The sequence below is a fragment of the Diorhabda carinulata genome, chromosome 2 (genome assembly GCF_026250575.1).
Source record: "Diorhabda carinulata isolate Delta chromosome 2, icDioCari1.1, whole genome shotgun sequence".
Lineage (NCBI taxonomy): Eukaryota > Metazoa > Arthropoda > Insecta > Coleoptera > Chrysomelidae > Diorhabda > Diorhabda carinulata.
Window position 1 is genome coordinate 1914317 of NC_079461.1, and position 16256 is coordinate 1930572.

The 16256-nt window shown below is 31.6% G+C and overlaps 2 protein-coding genes across 2 annotated transcripts; one reads left to right on the plus strand and one right to left on the minus strand.

Moving 5' to 3' along the window:
* Positions 1-19: 19 nt before the first annotated feature.
* On the minus strand, positions 20-6171 carry LOC130903691 (succinate dehydrogenase [ubiquinone] flavoprotein subunit, mitochondrial). Its single transcript, XM_057815921.1, has 11 exons — positions 5953-6171; positions 5277-5544; positions 4993-5221; positions 3646-3838; positions 3463-3588; positions 3226-3403; positions 2974-3173; positions 2721-2918; positions 2444-2666; positions 2225-2388; positions 20-2067 (listed from the first exon to the last, which is right to left on the minus strand). The coding sequence occupies exons 1-11, from the start codon at positions 6016-6018 to the stop codon at positions 1918-1920; spliced, it is 1995 nt and encodes a 664-aa protein (XP_057671904.1). The 5' UTR covers positions 6019-6171; the 3' UTR covers positions 20-1917.
* LOC130903689 (serine/threonine-protein kinase/endoribonuclease IRE2) lies at positions 6162-16224 on the plus strand. Its single transcript, XM_057815918.1, has 11 exons — positions 6162-6608; positions 6666-6795; positions 6849-7034; positions 8009-8245; positions 8300-8537; positions 8595-8776; positions 8828-9676; positions 11713-11906; positions 14361-14636; positions 15106-15297; positions 15653-16224. The coding sequence occupies exons 1-11, from the start codon at positions 6546-6548 to the stop codon at positions 16118-16120; spliced, it is 3015 nt and encodes a 1004-aa protein (XP_057671901.1). The 5' UTR covers positions 6162-6545; the 3' UTR covers positions 16121-16224.
* Positions 16225-16256: the final 32 nt, after the last annotated feature.

The window sequence follows — 16256 nt, forward strand, 5'->3', positions numbered from 1 at the left end:
TCGAATGAAACTAACAATGTTTTCGAAAATAATATATTTACATTTATTTTAGACACTAACATATTTTTTTCATCTTATATTAAAAAATACTTGAATTTTTTATATTGCAACCAACTCAAATAGAATCATGAGAACAATATTCAATTATTTAAACTACTGTTTCAAATTTAAAAAAAATATTTTTTTATATTAAATTGTATTTTTATTTGATTTTAAATTACATTAAATAAAATTAATTTGTGATTATTTATCAGTATTTACCCTGTTAAATTCGAAATATTTAGAAAGAATTTAAATTAAATTCCAACTTTAATTACCGATAGATTCCTTTAAAGTTGCTGGTTTTAATAAAAATAAATAAATAATCGAATATAAGGCAAATATATCACACGAAGAAAATACTTTATTTATTTTTAAATAATTGTGTCGTTTATTTTTAAGTACAAGCCTCCATTTAAAAGAAGTACTTTGGACAAAGTAATTAGAAAAATTGAAATTATGGAATTCAACAGAAAGAATATCTACAACAGAACCAATTTTTTGTACTATATAAAATGGCTAACTTACTGATTATTGAAAGACTGTACTTGAAGATCAGGTACACATAAAATCTGCTGGTTTTTTTCACATTTTTTTGGGTTGTAAGCAGACTCCGATATAGAATTCAGCATTGGAAGGTGTCAAAATAAGGCAAAAGTCGAAACTTATTTGGATTTAAGAGAAAATAGAAAATATTTTTGAAAATGTATTTGAAGACTGTCTGGAGATATGATAAACACTTTTGATTGAAGTTTTTTTTCTAAAAAATGGTCTAAACTCTGAAATACATTTGAGTTTATGCAAAAAATACTTGTTTTAGAAGAAATGAAAGCGTTTTGAAATTTCATTTCAACTGTGATACAGTTTTGTACTCAGAATATAATAGAACTAAAAACTGGTAAGTTTTTATAAGTGTAGTTATTTTTTTTATCAGATAATGGCAGATTTTTTGGGATTTAAACCAAAAAAAAATTTTTCCAAAAGTAAATTAATAGATTTTGTAATTTCCCCAATTCTTTTTGAATCTAATACTGAAGATGCTTTGTTATACAAATAGAACCAGATACGGCTAAAAATTTTTGAAAAAGGTTATTTTTTCTTTTGAGTTTTCAACTGAAGATGATTTCGATACAGCTCGTTATTGTTATAGAACTGAAGATAGGTAATTACTTTCACATGTAGTTGTTATATAATTGTCAAAATTTGTAAATTTATTTGAATTTAAGCAAAAAATATACTTTTTTTGAAAGAAATAATGAATTAATACATCACTGTCATTTTTCAAAGTCTCCAACTAAAGATTATTTACATATCAAGTATTTTTAGTTACTATAATGTGAATAAATCTGATAACTAGTAACCAATTTCAAACGCAGTTAATTTTTTATTAATGAAACAGTCAAAACTTTGGAATATATTTGGAAATAGGCAAAAAGACCCTTTTTTAGGAAGAAAAAGTAAAAAATCATTTTTTTTTAAATCTTCTACCAAAGTCAATGTAAGTAAACGTAACTGCTTCCAAATGCAGTTGATTTTTTATTAAATATAGTTGGATATAAGCAAAAAGATTATTTTTTAAACAAAAAAAAAATAAATTATGGCTCCACTACAATTATTTTGAATCTACTACCAAAGATATTATAGATGCAGTTTGTTTTTATTTACTACAATTACAATAAAACTAAAACCAGTGTAACCTCTTTCAAATCCAGTTACTTTTTCAACTGAAAACTGATTATATATTAATTATTTTTAAAAATCTATCTCAACTCTATACATATATATTTGTCTACACCTTTTCGAAACAGCATTTCGGTTTTCCATAATTTCAACTACCAATAATTGCTGATTAACAAATTAATAAAGACTTAAATATGTTTAATAAGATCTGATTGCTGGTGGTACTGTTGCGCATTCGGTTTTATCTAAAGTTTCATCTATAACAGGTCGGTAATCGATTTTAACTTTACCACTGTTTTCATCGATGGTGGTTAAAGTGTGTTTTCTCCAATGTTCCGTTATGGGTTTCTATAAAAATAAAACAAACATTACAATATCAAACCTCCAGGTACCATCTAATTATGCCTCTATAACCTGAACGTTGATAATAATCAAATTAAAGCAGGTAATTGAAAAAATTTGACGTTCTATTCATTAAAATACAAAATTATTGAAATATAAATACCTTCTGTTGTGTTTCCAAAGGTTTGGTGTAATCGTATTCATCGATACGTACTTTGTAGTCTTCTCTAGCATGAGCCCCTCTGGATTCCTTTCTATTTTCAGCAGCTACGATTGTCTGCATAGCGTTTAACATCAAATTTTGCAATTCCAATGTTTCAACCAAATCTAAAACAAATAATGTACAATTTTTTTATTAAAAAACTAAATTTATTCAACTAACCTGAGTTCCAAATTAAACTGTTGTCTGATACTTTGAGGTCTTTTAACTTTCCGTATAAACCGATCATTTTTTGTACGCCTTCTTGAAGGGATTCCTCGGTTCTGAAGACTGCAGCGTGTGTCTGCATAGTTTTCTGCATCTGTAATCGCAAATCTGCAGTACTGATACCTCCGTTGGCGAATCTACACCAATCTAAATTAGCAACTGATGCTTCACCTGCGTTCTGTAATAAATAAAAATTATTTTGATCGTAAAGAAAATTATATGATTATTGTACCTCTTTAATGTTACCAATACTTTCACCAGGTTTGTTTTCCTGGGCTATGGTGAGAGCACAAGCTCTTCCGAATACTACCAAATCTAACAAGGAGTTGGCACCAAGTCTATTAGCACCGTGTACAGATGAAGAAGCCGCTTCTCCGCAAGCGTAAAGTCCAGAAACGATTTTATCTTCACCGTTTACATTTGTGAGCACCTTAAAAAAAATTAAATTAATGTGACAAATAAAAATTATGAAATTTTTTATTTACCTGACCCTTGTAGTTAGTAGGAATACCTCCCATGTTATAATGTACCGTTGGTAATACAGGAATTGGTTCTCTTGTCACATCAACGCCAGCAAAGATCATGGCGGTTTCAGATATACCAGGTAACCTTTGAGCTAATTGTTCGGCCGGTAAATGGTGTAGCTGAAGGTAAACGTGATCTTTTTCAGGACCACAACCGCGACCTATAAACAATATTTTTAATATAAAACCTAAATTAATAAAATAAATAATTACCTTCACGGATTTCTATTGTCATACTTCTAGAAACGACATCTCTCGAAGCCAAATCTTTGGCTACTGGTGCATAGCGTTCCATAAAACGTTCTCCTTGTGAATTGATAAGATAACCACCTTCACCCCTACAACCTTCTGTCATGAGACAACCAGCCCCATAAATACCGGTAGGATGAAACTACGGAAACCATATATTTAAAATTAATTTCCATAAATAGGGGTTTATATTGATTTTACCTGGACAAATTCGAGATCTTGTGAAGGTAAACCTGCTCTAGCTACCATAGCATTACCATCTCCCGTACAAGTATGAGCTGAAGTACAAGAAAAGTAAGCACGGCCGTATCCACCTGTAGCTAAAATCTAAAAATAAAAATACAAAAAAGGGAGTTTGGTATCATGATAAATATATTCGCTTACAGTATTTTTAGCTTTAAACCTGTGTAGGGAACCGTCTTCTAGACACAAAGCGGTAATACCTCGACATTCTCCATCTTCCATTATCAAATCTAAAGCGAAATATTCCACAAAATAGTTACAGTCGAATCGTAAACTTTGACCATATAAAGTGTGTAGTAAACTATGACCAGTTCTATCGGCTACACAACAGCACCTTCAGTAAAAAAAAGAAATCACATACTTAGATGGTATTCAACGCAAAAATATCACTAAAACGGGGCTCATACATAAAATAAAAAGAAAATAGGAAAAAAAAGTTCTTTGGAGATGTACAAATGAAGTAATAGATATAATGGCATGAAATGTTGAATTAATTTTTTAATAACCCTTGTATAATTGTGTAAACGCTAATAAAAATGATAATTTTAGTAAAAAAAAATCATCAAAACAAAATTATTTTGGAAATTTTTATCACAAACTCTGTGAACCGAAAAGATTAAAGTTAATTTAAGACTGATTTTTTTTAAATGTGCAATTAACTGAATTAATGGTTTTATACTGCAACCACTTGGATTAAATTGATATCAGAAAATAATTGCATAATTAATCCTTGTTTAAACCAATTTCTTCTTCTTTTTTAGAACTCTTCGTGCCCTTTCGAGCATCAGAACATTGGGATTTTAATTTTCCTTTCAACCAAATTTTTCCACACTTTCATTTTCTTCCTCACATTGCTTTGATTTTGTTCCAAATACTTCTGTTATTGTCTTCTCCATTTATCCACTTCTCCAAATTGTTCTCATGTTTCCTTCTTTGCTTCTTTAATTTCTTTCTTAACTTTGTTTCTTATGGTTTTATATGCCTCCTTATTTTCTTCCCTTATATTTTCAATACAATTATTTCATGTTGTCTTTTTCTGCTTAAACATTTTCCTTATTTCTTCTGCCTACCTTTTGGGTTTGTTTTCCTTTCAATTTATCGTCCTTCTCCTGCATATTTTCTCCGCTTCTCCATATGTTATTTCTTTGAACTTCCATCTTCTTCTGGTGTTACAAGTTTTTTCTAAATTTCTAATTATTATGATATAAAATCATTATTATCAACCTAATTACCAAACTAATAATTATATTATGCATTTTAAATTGTTAATTAACAACTATAGAAGTAAAAATTGTATCAAATTTACATGTATCATAATATATAATTGAAATTTAAATACAATTATTTTATAAAAACTTTTTTCCCAATATCTAGCACAAACTTTCTCAAAATAAGTAAATAAATGAATAATTCAATCAATTCAATATATTAAATGAGTTTTCACATCTAAATATATAATTCTAAATCAATTTTATGAGATTCACTAACCTGTGAGCTTGACCTCCTTTCCCAAATTTCAAAGACTGTCCTCCGAAGGCTCTTTGATAAATTTTCCCCTCTTGAGTTCTAGAAAATGGCATACCGGCATTTTCTAATTCTATAACAGCCTTTGGGGCTTCTCGTGTCATGTAATGAATAGCATCTTGGTCTCCCAACCAATCTGAACCTTTTACAGTATCATACATGTGCCATTGCCAATTATCTTCCTCCATGTTACCTGAATAATAAGATTAATGATAATTTCATATTGATAAAATGATAAATTAACTAACCGAGAGCGGCATTTATCCCACCTTGTGCCGCCACTGTGTGAGATCTTGTTGGGAACAATTTTGTGACAACAGCTGTTTTAAAACCTTCTTGTACAAGGCCATAAGCGGCCCTAAGACCTGCACCTCCTGCTCCAACAACGACCGCATCATATGTGTGATCAATTATTGGATATACTTTAGATACATTGTCAGTTGTAGAAGCATTTTTCCTATCTACTTGTATATGAAGATCTCTGGATGCAACCAAAGGTCTTACTAATGAATTCAGCTAGAATTTATACGTTGTATACTTTATTTTTTGAAAAAACATTATACAATAATTAAACATATCATACATATTTGCGTAGTTTTTATAAAATGCGAATTTAGATATAATAACCTAAAAACAAAGAAATTGTCGAATGTACTACATTTGAACCAATTATTTCTTTCTTCAAAGTATTACAATAAATTATAAAAATCGATTTTGAAGAGGCATTTTAATATATATTATAATTAATATCAACTCATTATGTATTACACGTGTTTAAAAATATATGCATATGGTCCTTTATTAAGAGGAATTTTCTTATTGCGTCACTAATATTTAATATGTAAAAACTAAAAGGATAACAGTTTGTTATTAATTATACCTATGCAGGCGTTATGTAATAACAGTTTAATATTAATTACGTACCTTTGTAGAGGAAGAAGTTATTACATTTTTCAAGCACGATGCTTGAAGTTTCAAAATACTGCTCATATTTTTGTATTAAATACCGAAATTTTTAAAACTAAGACCCCACACTATTTGAAGTCGGTAATTGTCACTATTTGGTTAACACAAAATGAAAAAAGTGCATTTTAAAGTCGATATACCAGTTCGTGTCGCCATCTAACGATACTAATCTAAAGTGTTCGTAACTTACAAACACCATTTTTTATCAAATAATATTATTATTATTAAAATATTAAATTCATTGTAAATGATAATTTCGTATTTTTATAATGAAAATAAGTTTCTAATTATAAAATTCAAACAAATTTTGGTACAATAGGTCATAAATAATTAGAGTGATTATGAATTGACAATTTATAAAAAAGAAGAAATTTATAACGGGACGATTTTTGTCAAATAAATATTAATTGTCAAATAAATGTTGATTGTCAAATAATGTAGACAAAAATTTCAATTTTATTATAGCTATAAAGGTTTAAATATGGTGTGGAATAATAGACGTTGCAAATATACCATTTTTTAAGTATTAAACCTATTTTTTATTCCTAGATATGCCGACCCAGATTATCTTCGTATTTTTATTTTTATCTTTATGTTTAGGAGAAAATATTAATGTTAGTATTTAAAGAAGTGAAATAGGATATCGATGAATTAACATTTTTCCTTTACAGAAACGAAAATTTTCGAGTTTAGAAATAGTAAAGGATAAAGACGATCGAGTGTTATTATTTTCCACTTTGGACGGTACTTTGACGGCTGTTGAACAACAAACTGGAAAAGTTAAATGGAAAGTAAAAGAGAGTACGTATTTATAAATATTGTAATAATATGCTTTTACTAATAAATCGTTTTAGAACCAATAGTTCAAGTACCAATAAATGTGTCTAATGCCATTGTGCCTATTTATTTACCAGACCCCAGAGATGGGTCGTTATATTTGATAGGAGACGTAAGGGAACCTTTAAAAAAATTACCATTCACAATACCACAGTTAGTATCAACTTCTCCTTGTAGAAGTTCAGATGGAATTCTATATACAGGTACATAGGATATTTAAGACATCTGCTATCAAAACCAGCTCATTTTTGGAAATTATACAGGAGAGACAAAAAAACTTCTCACATCCACAGTTTTAAGGCTGAAAATTTTCTAATTGTAGGTATAACCTAGAAGTTGATTAGTTTTTCATTTTGATTGGAAATCATTACCTGGGGCATATATACATTAATTAGATTAAAATGAGTTGATTTTGATGCAAAAACACGATTTTTCATGCTTCCATCAAGTTTTTTGTTCAATTAATTTTAAGGAATCGGTTTTTCAAGGGGGCCATCATAACTTCAGCCGACAAGGGATTTAGCTACAGGTTCTTCAGCTTATTTCATCCCTTGGTAATGGTTTTATATGCAAAGACTAGTTGGTGAAAACTTGAAATACCATTTCCCTGATTTGTGAATTAGAGCATTCGCTACTGTTTTCCAATCTTTTCTTGCTAATATTTAACTGTAAAAAGGAGTGGTTCGTTATTGTGGATATTATTTGAATTTCTTTAACATTGAAGAGCCAAAACCCCAACATACTGACTATGATCTTGTTCTTATTTTAGCCCCCATAGTCATCACAGAAACAACTTATTTCCTTGACTGTAAGTAATATCTTTGAAAAATTTAATAGAAATTTGTAAAAGATTGAAACCACTTTATTAGAGTCTCTTTTCTGTTCATTTTTGTTCCGGTAGATTATGAAAATATTGTCTCTTGTTTGTGGGGCTTTGGAGTGACTTTTGACAATAGTAAGGTATTATGCTGGTTGATTAGGGACTTTGGGAAGGATCTGGGACCCAAGGGAAATGTGTGAAACAGATTATCTACAGAGTTGATCATCTAATTTTAGGTTGGAATGAACTTATTGTTTGGTCAGGTTATGAAGGACTCTTTATAATATGCAAAAAAGTGGATTTCAGAAAAATATGGAGCTGGTTTTGATATTGTGACTTATATGTTTTATATTTCAGGAAAGAAAAAAGACACTTGGTTCAAATTAGATCCGCAAAGTGGTAAAAAGCAACTTATCATGGGATGGGATGATTATAGCCCTACATGTCCTATAGAAACTGAAAGTTTTATCTATATTGGTAGGACGCAATTTAGTTTACGAATGGTAGATGAAAAAAACACAGATAACAAATGGAATGTAACATTTTATGATTATACAGCACGACTAATGACTAAAGAAGAGTTGAATAACTACGGTGAGTATACTTTTAGTGATTAAAAATAATATTTACTTTAATAATTTGTTTTAGATTCCGTACATTTTACTTCGGCTTCAACTGGACAGATAGTAACATTAAATAGGCGCATGGGAAGCTTCCTATGGGACAGAGATTTAGGAAGTCCTGTAATTGGGGTCTATTTATTAGATTCCGAGGGAATAATGTCTGTTCCATTTACTTCTTTAGCGAATCACACAATAACTCATCTTAAATTAGACCTCGAAGCAAAAGATGGGATGCTATATAACACAAATCACATGAGGCTCTAGTAAGTTCGGAATATAATCAACAATTCGAACACGGTTATCAAAATTATTTGTTTCAGTCCAACTTTATATATAGGAGAACACATGCATGGGTTATTCGCTTTACCGTCTCTAATAGATAAGAATTATGTATCCGTGATAGGTACAGATAATGGACCGCTTTTATTAGGAGGGCCCCACGCTCCTGATGTAGTCCGTCCGGAATATCCACTTCCAGGATACAACTACCGTCTACCGGATGGTAAAAAATTTGATATTTTTGAGAAATTTTGTTTATTTGGAATATTTGTAGGTGCTGATATAAATAACAACGTACTGTTTCAAAGTTTACCCGGTTTCCAGAACCACATAATCATTTTTACCGGTCACTATAACGTCCCAAGATATAGCGAACAGAAACTACTAACAGCTCATAAAGAATTGATAGTTTTTAAGGATAATTTAGATGAAATAACCGATATAAAAGAAAGAGAAAGTACTAAAGAAGAGTTAAACTTTGTACTAATCGATGAAAGACAAGAAGAAACTATTACAGAAACCCCTAATTGGTTTATAAATCAATATAAGGGAATAAAATTGTGGATAAATCGACAGGAAAATAAAGAATTGAAGATTTCTCTTATAGTAATGGGGGGATGTGTCATAGCCATGTTTTGGTATCTACAAGTTCAAGTGCGCGAATTTCAAAGTCAATCGCGTCAAAATTCCCAATCGAATCAACAAAGTATCGGTAACGTGACCAATGTGACGGCTTTAGCCGAAGAATTACCGAACGGGACGGTTAAAATTGGTAAAATTACGTTTAGTCCCGATCAGATACTCGGGAAAGGGTGTGACGGTACTTTTGTGTACCGAGGCGAATTCGACAGCAGAAGGGTGGCCGTGAAGCGTCTATTACCGGAATGTTTTACGTTCGCCGACCGTGAAGTGGCTTTATTAAGAGAAAGCGACGCTCATCCGAACGTTATACGTTATTATTGCACGGAACAAGACAGAATGTTCCGATATATAGCACTGGAATTGTGTCAGGCTACTTTAACCGAATATATACAGGGTACTTGCGATATATGTCAAATTGGTCCATTGGAAATTTTAAGACAAGCCACGTCTGGTTTATGTCATTTGCATTCGTTAGATATCGGTGAGTTAGTTTCATTTCCAAGCTCGGATTGTGATTTATTTTTCTAAAAAGGGAGCGAAAGGTATGACTTTTGGTTGTGATAAGGCGATAATGTACCTGTGAACCTCTTTTAATGATCATTATGTTGGTATGAACCTCTACGTTAATTCAATCTCATATTACCACTAATATATACTCGAACGCGTTCATTATTGCCAATTAGTGATATTCCCAATCCAAATGATCACCTAGGACGATATTTAGTTATTGGAAAATCCCCTCGCTTGAAGTTTATTGAAAAAATTAAAAATCCTTTACAAAAAATTTATTTTTATCGCCAACTAACTAATATTAAAATCAAAATAAACCTAAACTTAAACATACAAACACCGATAGGCGTATGAACTTTCTGGAATACCTCTGGCAACTAGAGCATTGTATCCAATCCGCGTCGTTTCGGCCGAACTGCGCCTCTGTTGTACACCTAAGATCCTCCACTGGATTTAGACCTCAATGATCAAACGTCTTCTCACATAAGGGGCGATTGGACAGCGCCTCGCGTGTCTTAGTATCACAGGGTACATACCTACGGTCCCAAAAAGTCCTACTCGGTTCCCCACTCTTGGATATAGCGATACAATTCGAAACAATGAGGATAGTATACAAGAACTGCAAGCTGGATCAACTGGCCGTACAAAAATCTGGACCCAGGCGAATGCTATAGACGCTTCTTATCGTTAACGGTGACGGATCGGTGACGCCAAAGTCCGCGATCCTTTTTCGCTTGGGAAACTCGCTACCGTCTTCCAAGCCGAGGTATTTGCTGTTTAGGGGATACGGATGCGCGATACTTAATCGACAGCACGGGATCACAGTAATTTCAATCTGCTCGGATAGCGGAGCTGTCATACAAGTCATAAAAATCGAAAATGTGTGCTTTAGGCTAGTGATAGAGTGCCAGAAAGTCTTAGAGAATATGCAAGATTCAGTTTCGGGTCACTCAGGGTCAACTCATCCTTCAACAACTGTCCCGAAATCAGATTAGTAACCGGATACGGTCGGCTAAGACTCCATATCAACACCGTGGGCATCACGGACGATCCAGAGTGCCGTTGGTACGTGTAGGGGAGTATGAAACTGCAGCATTCATACGGACCAAAGCACCCGATCGACTTCTCAAAGGACATCGGCCTTTGGTAACGTCAAGTTGGGCACCAAGGGCCTACGTGCTCAATGGCCCTTCGACCGTCCACAATGCTACTATGAATTAGTTTTTTCTGATTGCAATGATTGGGTTAATGGCATTATCATTTCCTTTGCTTTCGGTTTTTATTCCTTTGGCTTGTTTTTCCACCTTTGGTATGTTTTCCTTCCTCTTCTAATGCAGTTTTCAAGTTAGTTTCCATATTTTTCTTTTCCTCTTTAGTTTTATAATGTTAAAAATTCCACTTTTTTCATATTTCTTCTTTCTTTACCGTCCAACGTTTTTTTTTTAATCATCTGGTAATGGAGACAATTTATGGACAGTTTGGACCGCGCCGCATCGCGATTAGTCGATACCTAACTTTTATTTTATCGATAGAATCTTGTCCCATGGAGTTACTAACATCTGGATCGAATTTGATCGATTGCTTGAGGCTGCTGATGATTATTTCGTCTGTGGAACACAGAGGAGAGGCCGTGAATTTCTACCGCTAAATCGTTGAAATCCCTGGCGTCATTGAATCGTTCGCTTTCGGAATAATACAACGAGGTTCGGCACTAGATGGCGTTTGACGTTACGCGACTTTCCCCTACAGGCCTCTATATCTCTATGATTGAGCAAAGTAGTTAAAAAATTTTTGATTTAACGCTTGAAATCACAAAAATCGTTTCTGATGTATATTAGTTAAACTCCTACAGTTCCGACTTGGTCTTATTTGATTTTTTTTGTCTATAGGATTTTCTTCATGCTCTAATAATTATATATTATCACAAACTATCTTTATAATTGTAATGTACCTTAATTGTGTTTGGGAGTGTAGATTGGAAGTGCAAAGATATAAATTTTTTTTTAGTTCATCGAGATATTAAACCTAGAAATGTATTACTATCTGTACCCGATAATAAAGGGCAAGTAAAAGTGATGATATCTGATTTTGGTCTTTGTAAAAAATTACAAGTAGGAAGAGTTTCATTTTCTAGACGGTCTGGAGTCACCGGGACTGACGGATGGATAGCACCCGAGATGTTGAACAGTACTAAAAGAACTGTAAGTCTGTACACACTTCGTTAAAGGGGTTCGATCATATTTTTCTTTTGAAAACTCACTAGAATCATTTGAAATGAAAATTTTATTTCACCAAAAAACATTATTGACACTTTTAATTATTACAAATGGGAGTTAAATAATTGGAAATTGCAACACTTTTATAAAATAAAAGAACTTATAGTCACCAATATACGAACCTTTCGGATGTATAAGTAATATATTTAGTTATATTGAGAATCTCTTTGTGTGTATTTGTAATTGTAAGTTCATTTGCAGAGTTTTAATTTTTTGTCTGTTCTCCTTGTTTTCCTATACACCATTCAATATCTTTATTCTCTTTTCCCACTCTACCATTACTTATCGTCCATTACCTCTTTTTACTCTTCAAAGAATTTCTCCTTTATTTCTGTTTTCTCATATTCAGTTGATCCGTATGCTATAATCTTTAATAGTTCTCCATTTTCTCTTTCTTTTATGTTCCTTTCTCTCTATATACTTCATATTTTCACCTTTTACTATAAGGGCGACTTACGCTCTGGCAGGTTCTCCTTTTGTCCCTCGCGACCGTATCCTCCAGTGTACTTTACTTAATTGTATTAATCCTTTTTCTTTCTTCTTCGTTTTTGTTAATCCCAAATAATCTGCACATGTCCCTTTTTTTTCTTCCATTAGTTTCTCTTCTTTAGCCGTTATGGTTTTTACATTCCATGTTAGTAGGGTTCTCCCTTTTTTTATTTTCATTTCCATCACTTTTCTTGTCCTCTAATTTACCTTCTGCTTTTTGTGAAATTTGTTTTTTCCTTTCTAAGCATTTTATTGTTTTTATTTTTGTTTTTCTTTCTTCTTGAGCTCCTTATCTGTCTCCTGTTTCTTCAGCCATCACCCTTCCAATGTTAATCTGTCATTATTAGTTTTCTTTTGGTGGTTTAGCTCCCCAACTAATTTGTTTCCATTTCCAAAACTTTCCTTCATGTATCCGACTTTTACTTGCTGTCCATTATTTCTTTCTTCTTTTGCTTTATCTCTAATAATCTTTTATAGGTCTTTATATAACATATCTTGTTTTCCATCTTTCCTGCATTGTTTATTTTCACCTTAATTACCTTGAACCTGAACCTGAACTTTTCCATTTATTCTTCAAGTTTATTGTTGTCTTTTGATTGTATGGGAATTTTCTTGATGATTATCTTCTTTTTCTTTAAATTTCTTTCCAATTGTTCTGATGTGTCGTTGGTTTCTTTCAATTCTGCTTTTTAAATCTGATTTTTCTTCATAATTTTTCAATTTGCTGTATATTTTCTCTTTGTTTATCCCTAACGTGTTTCATTCGGTAATCATTTTTATCTATTATTCCTCTTATGATGAATAAATCTTCATTTTATTTTTATTTAACAGGTGATCTTCTTCAGTATCTTTTATTCCTTTTGTATTTTTATCACCGCTGCTTTCTGTTTCTATTTATTTCCATCCTGGCACTTTTCTTAATCACTTCTTGTTATGGACCTTCTTAAATGATTATTTTTATTTATTTCTTTTCATTTTTCCTGAAAACAAATATTATTTGAAACGATTTTAACCTGATTACTTTTGTAAATTTTCAGGCTCCGTTTGTGTTTCAAGTATTTCCACTTGAATAACCTTAGAGCTTCACTTTTTCTTTGCTTTTGTCTTAATATCCTTTATTTATGACTTATATTTGTTTTAATTCACTACAAAACTATTACTGTTTTCAAATTTCTAACCAATAATTTTAAGTTTTTGTCCAAACAGACAACCACTCTCTATGTGATTCAAAATTCAACTGTCAAATTTATAATAGCTTTGTTCGCAGTAGAAATCCTTCACATGTTCTGTTACCGGATTCATGAACAGTTTGAAATTGTGCGTTCGCGGTGCTAATAAAACAGGTTCGGGATTTAAAATTCTATGTTCACGGCACAAAACATACCCAATAGGATATGTTGTGTGGTTCGCGGAGCACAGAATTCTAATTCCGAACGTATTCTGAATGCGTCCTCGGATTTGGGTAAGAATTTTTAATCCGTGCGCGTCTGCATTCGTTCTACTTGCCATTTACCACGAACTGATCTAATACCTATTTGTTTTTATACGTACTTTTTATTTAAAAAATCGTGGTAATTGACTTTGTATTTACAAATATCAAGAATTAAATCTTAATTATTCAATACGTTGAATATCAAACTAAACGTTCGTGAAAATGAATTTTTGTTCGTTTTATTTCAAAACTTGTTTTCATTATGAAAAACCACAATTTGGGAGATAATTCACATTTCATTTGGAATTTTTGAAACCGTTGATAATGGTAATATTTAAAACACTGTTTACCACTATTACATAGACGATTCTTCGAGTGTAATGTTTACCAATAACTAGAAAAAAGCTCAAAGAACTAGAGAATGTAATGTAATCTAATTGATGTTGATTTTATTTCAGACTTCGGCTGTTGATATGTTTTCTCTTGGTTGCCTATACTATTACGTCCTATCGAAAGGTAGACATCCTTTCGGAGATAATTTACAAAGACAAAGTAACATTTTGTTAGGTAAATATGATTTATCAGATATAAAAGGACCACATTGGAAAGTGAACGTACAGATTCATCTTATAACCTCTTTGATATCTGCTGAACCAGAATTGCGACCAAATTGTAAAGCTGCATTAGACCATCCCATGTTTTGGAATTACGACAATATACTGCATTTTTTTCAAGTAAGTACCTAGTAATTGTGATTATCATCATATTCAGTTCATTCATGTAGCTATGTTCCTTTCATAATTATGTATTGGTCCTTCATTTGAGACAATTGATGTCTATCGTTGGTTCATCGGCATCAAGTTGTTCCTGGTATTTCTTTATATCTTGGTCCCATCTTAGGTTAGGTCTTTTGATGTCTTGTGGGTATCATTTGATTCTGTAGATGACGTCCACTACCTGGGTTCCATTGATCTTTGTGCAACTTGCCAAGTTTCTTAGAAATTTAGGTCTTGCGGTATATGTATATAGGTTGGTCAAAGACTCTTTTCTTTAAATGTAGATTTGAGTTTCTCCCAAATGTATTCTATGTCAAATTTTATTCTTCGATTAACTTCTGGTAGTGATCCAGAGCTGTGTATTAGTTGTCCCAGGTATATGTAATATTTGTCGACCCCTTGTATGTTATTTTATGTAAATTTTTAGGAAGTTAGTGATAGGATAGAAAAAGCAGATGGTGATGAAGAAATTTTGAACGAATTAGAAGCAGATAGTAACTATATTGTTAAAAGTAATTGGAGAGCACATATCCACGAAGAAGTGGCATCAGATTTGAAAAAGTACAGATCCTATCAAGAAAATTCGTTGAGAGATTTATTACGTGCCTTAAGAAACAAGGTTAGTATTATTAATGATAAAAATCCTGTAATAAATGCTATATTACCATTTTTAGTTGATTTTTAAATACACTGAAAAAAATTGTTTGTTGTAAAAATTCACAAAAATTAATTATTGAGATATAAAAAACTTTGTAAATGGAAAATTAATTATAATTGCATAATAATATTCTAATAAAAGTTGTAAAATTTACTAAAATTCAATTAAACCTATTAAAAATCATCTGTAAATAAATTGTAACTAAAATATGGGATGGAATTTATTCAAAAACTTTATTTACTAAAAAATATTTACTAAAAATGGCAAAAATTATTTTATTTGGGGGTTGTGACTATATTATTTTTTTTATTTTTAGAAACATCATTTAAGGGAGTTATCAGTAGAAGCTCAAAACATCCTTGGAAAAGATTCCAAAACGTTTACGACATATTGGCTCGACAGGTTTCCTCTGCTGTTAATCCACACTTGGATGATTATGCAGAACGTTGCGGAGGAACAACATTTTAAAAAATTTTACCACACCGCTTACAGATACGATTTAGAAACCTACAAGGATCAAATGTTGGAATATATATCGAAAAATCCTCTAGATTTACAATTACTAGAGCAAAATCGTGAAAACGATATTATTAGAAAAGAGAAAAGGTGTAGAACTGGAGTTCAAGGTAGTCCCAGAAAAAAATCGGAGTTGGTTAGATCTGGGGGACTTTACAGGAATTACGATGAGGGTAATGTTAATAGAAACATTGTTAGGAATTACCAACAGAAAAAGAAAAAAATTAAAAAAGTAGAAGAACCTCTAACGTGGGTGGTTCAAGATTGAACGTCTGTTTCAAACAAACTGTGATATTTACATTTGTACAAAGATTAACGACATTTTTATTTTACTGTATATATTTTTATAAATTAATATAAGTTTCAACGTAACTTTGTCGTTTTGTTTTTGATCTGGTTATTCT

Bases quoted from the DNA above. Each gene is read 5' to 3' on its own strand.
- LOC130903691 (XM_057815921.1), bottom strand. From the start codon at position 6,018: ATGAGCAGTATTTTGAAACTTCAAGCATCGTGCTTGAAAAATGTAATA. The intron at 3,589-3,645 runs GTAAGCGAATAT...TTTTATTTTTAG, and splicing joins GGTTTAAAGCTAAAAATACT to ATTTTAGCTACAGGTGGATA. The intron at 3,404-3,462 runs GTAAAATCAATA...TGGTTTCCGTAG, and splicing joins AAGATCTCGAATTTGTCCAG to TTTCATCCTACCGGTATTTA.
- LOC130903689 (XM_057815918.1), top strand. From the start codon at position 6,546: ATGCCGACCCAGATTATCTTCGTATTTTTATTTTTATCTTTATGTTTA. The intron at 8,246-8,299 runs GTGAGTATACTT...AATTTGTTTTAG, and splicing joins AGAAGAGTTGAATAACTACG to ATTCCGTACATTTTACTTCG. The intron at 8,538-8,594 runs GTAAGTTCGGAA...TATTTGTTTCAG, and splicing joins ACAAATCACATGAGGCTCTA to TCCAACTTTATATATAGGAG.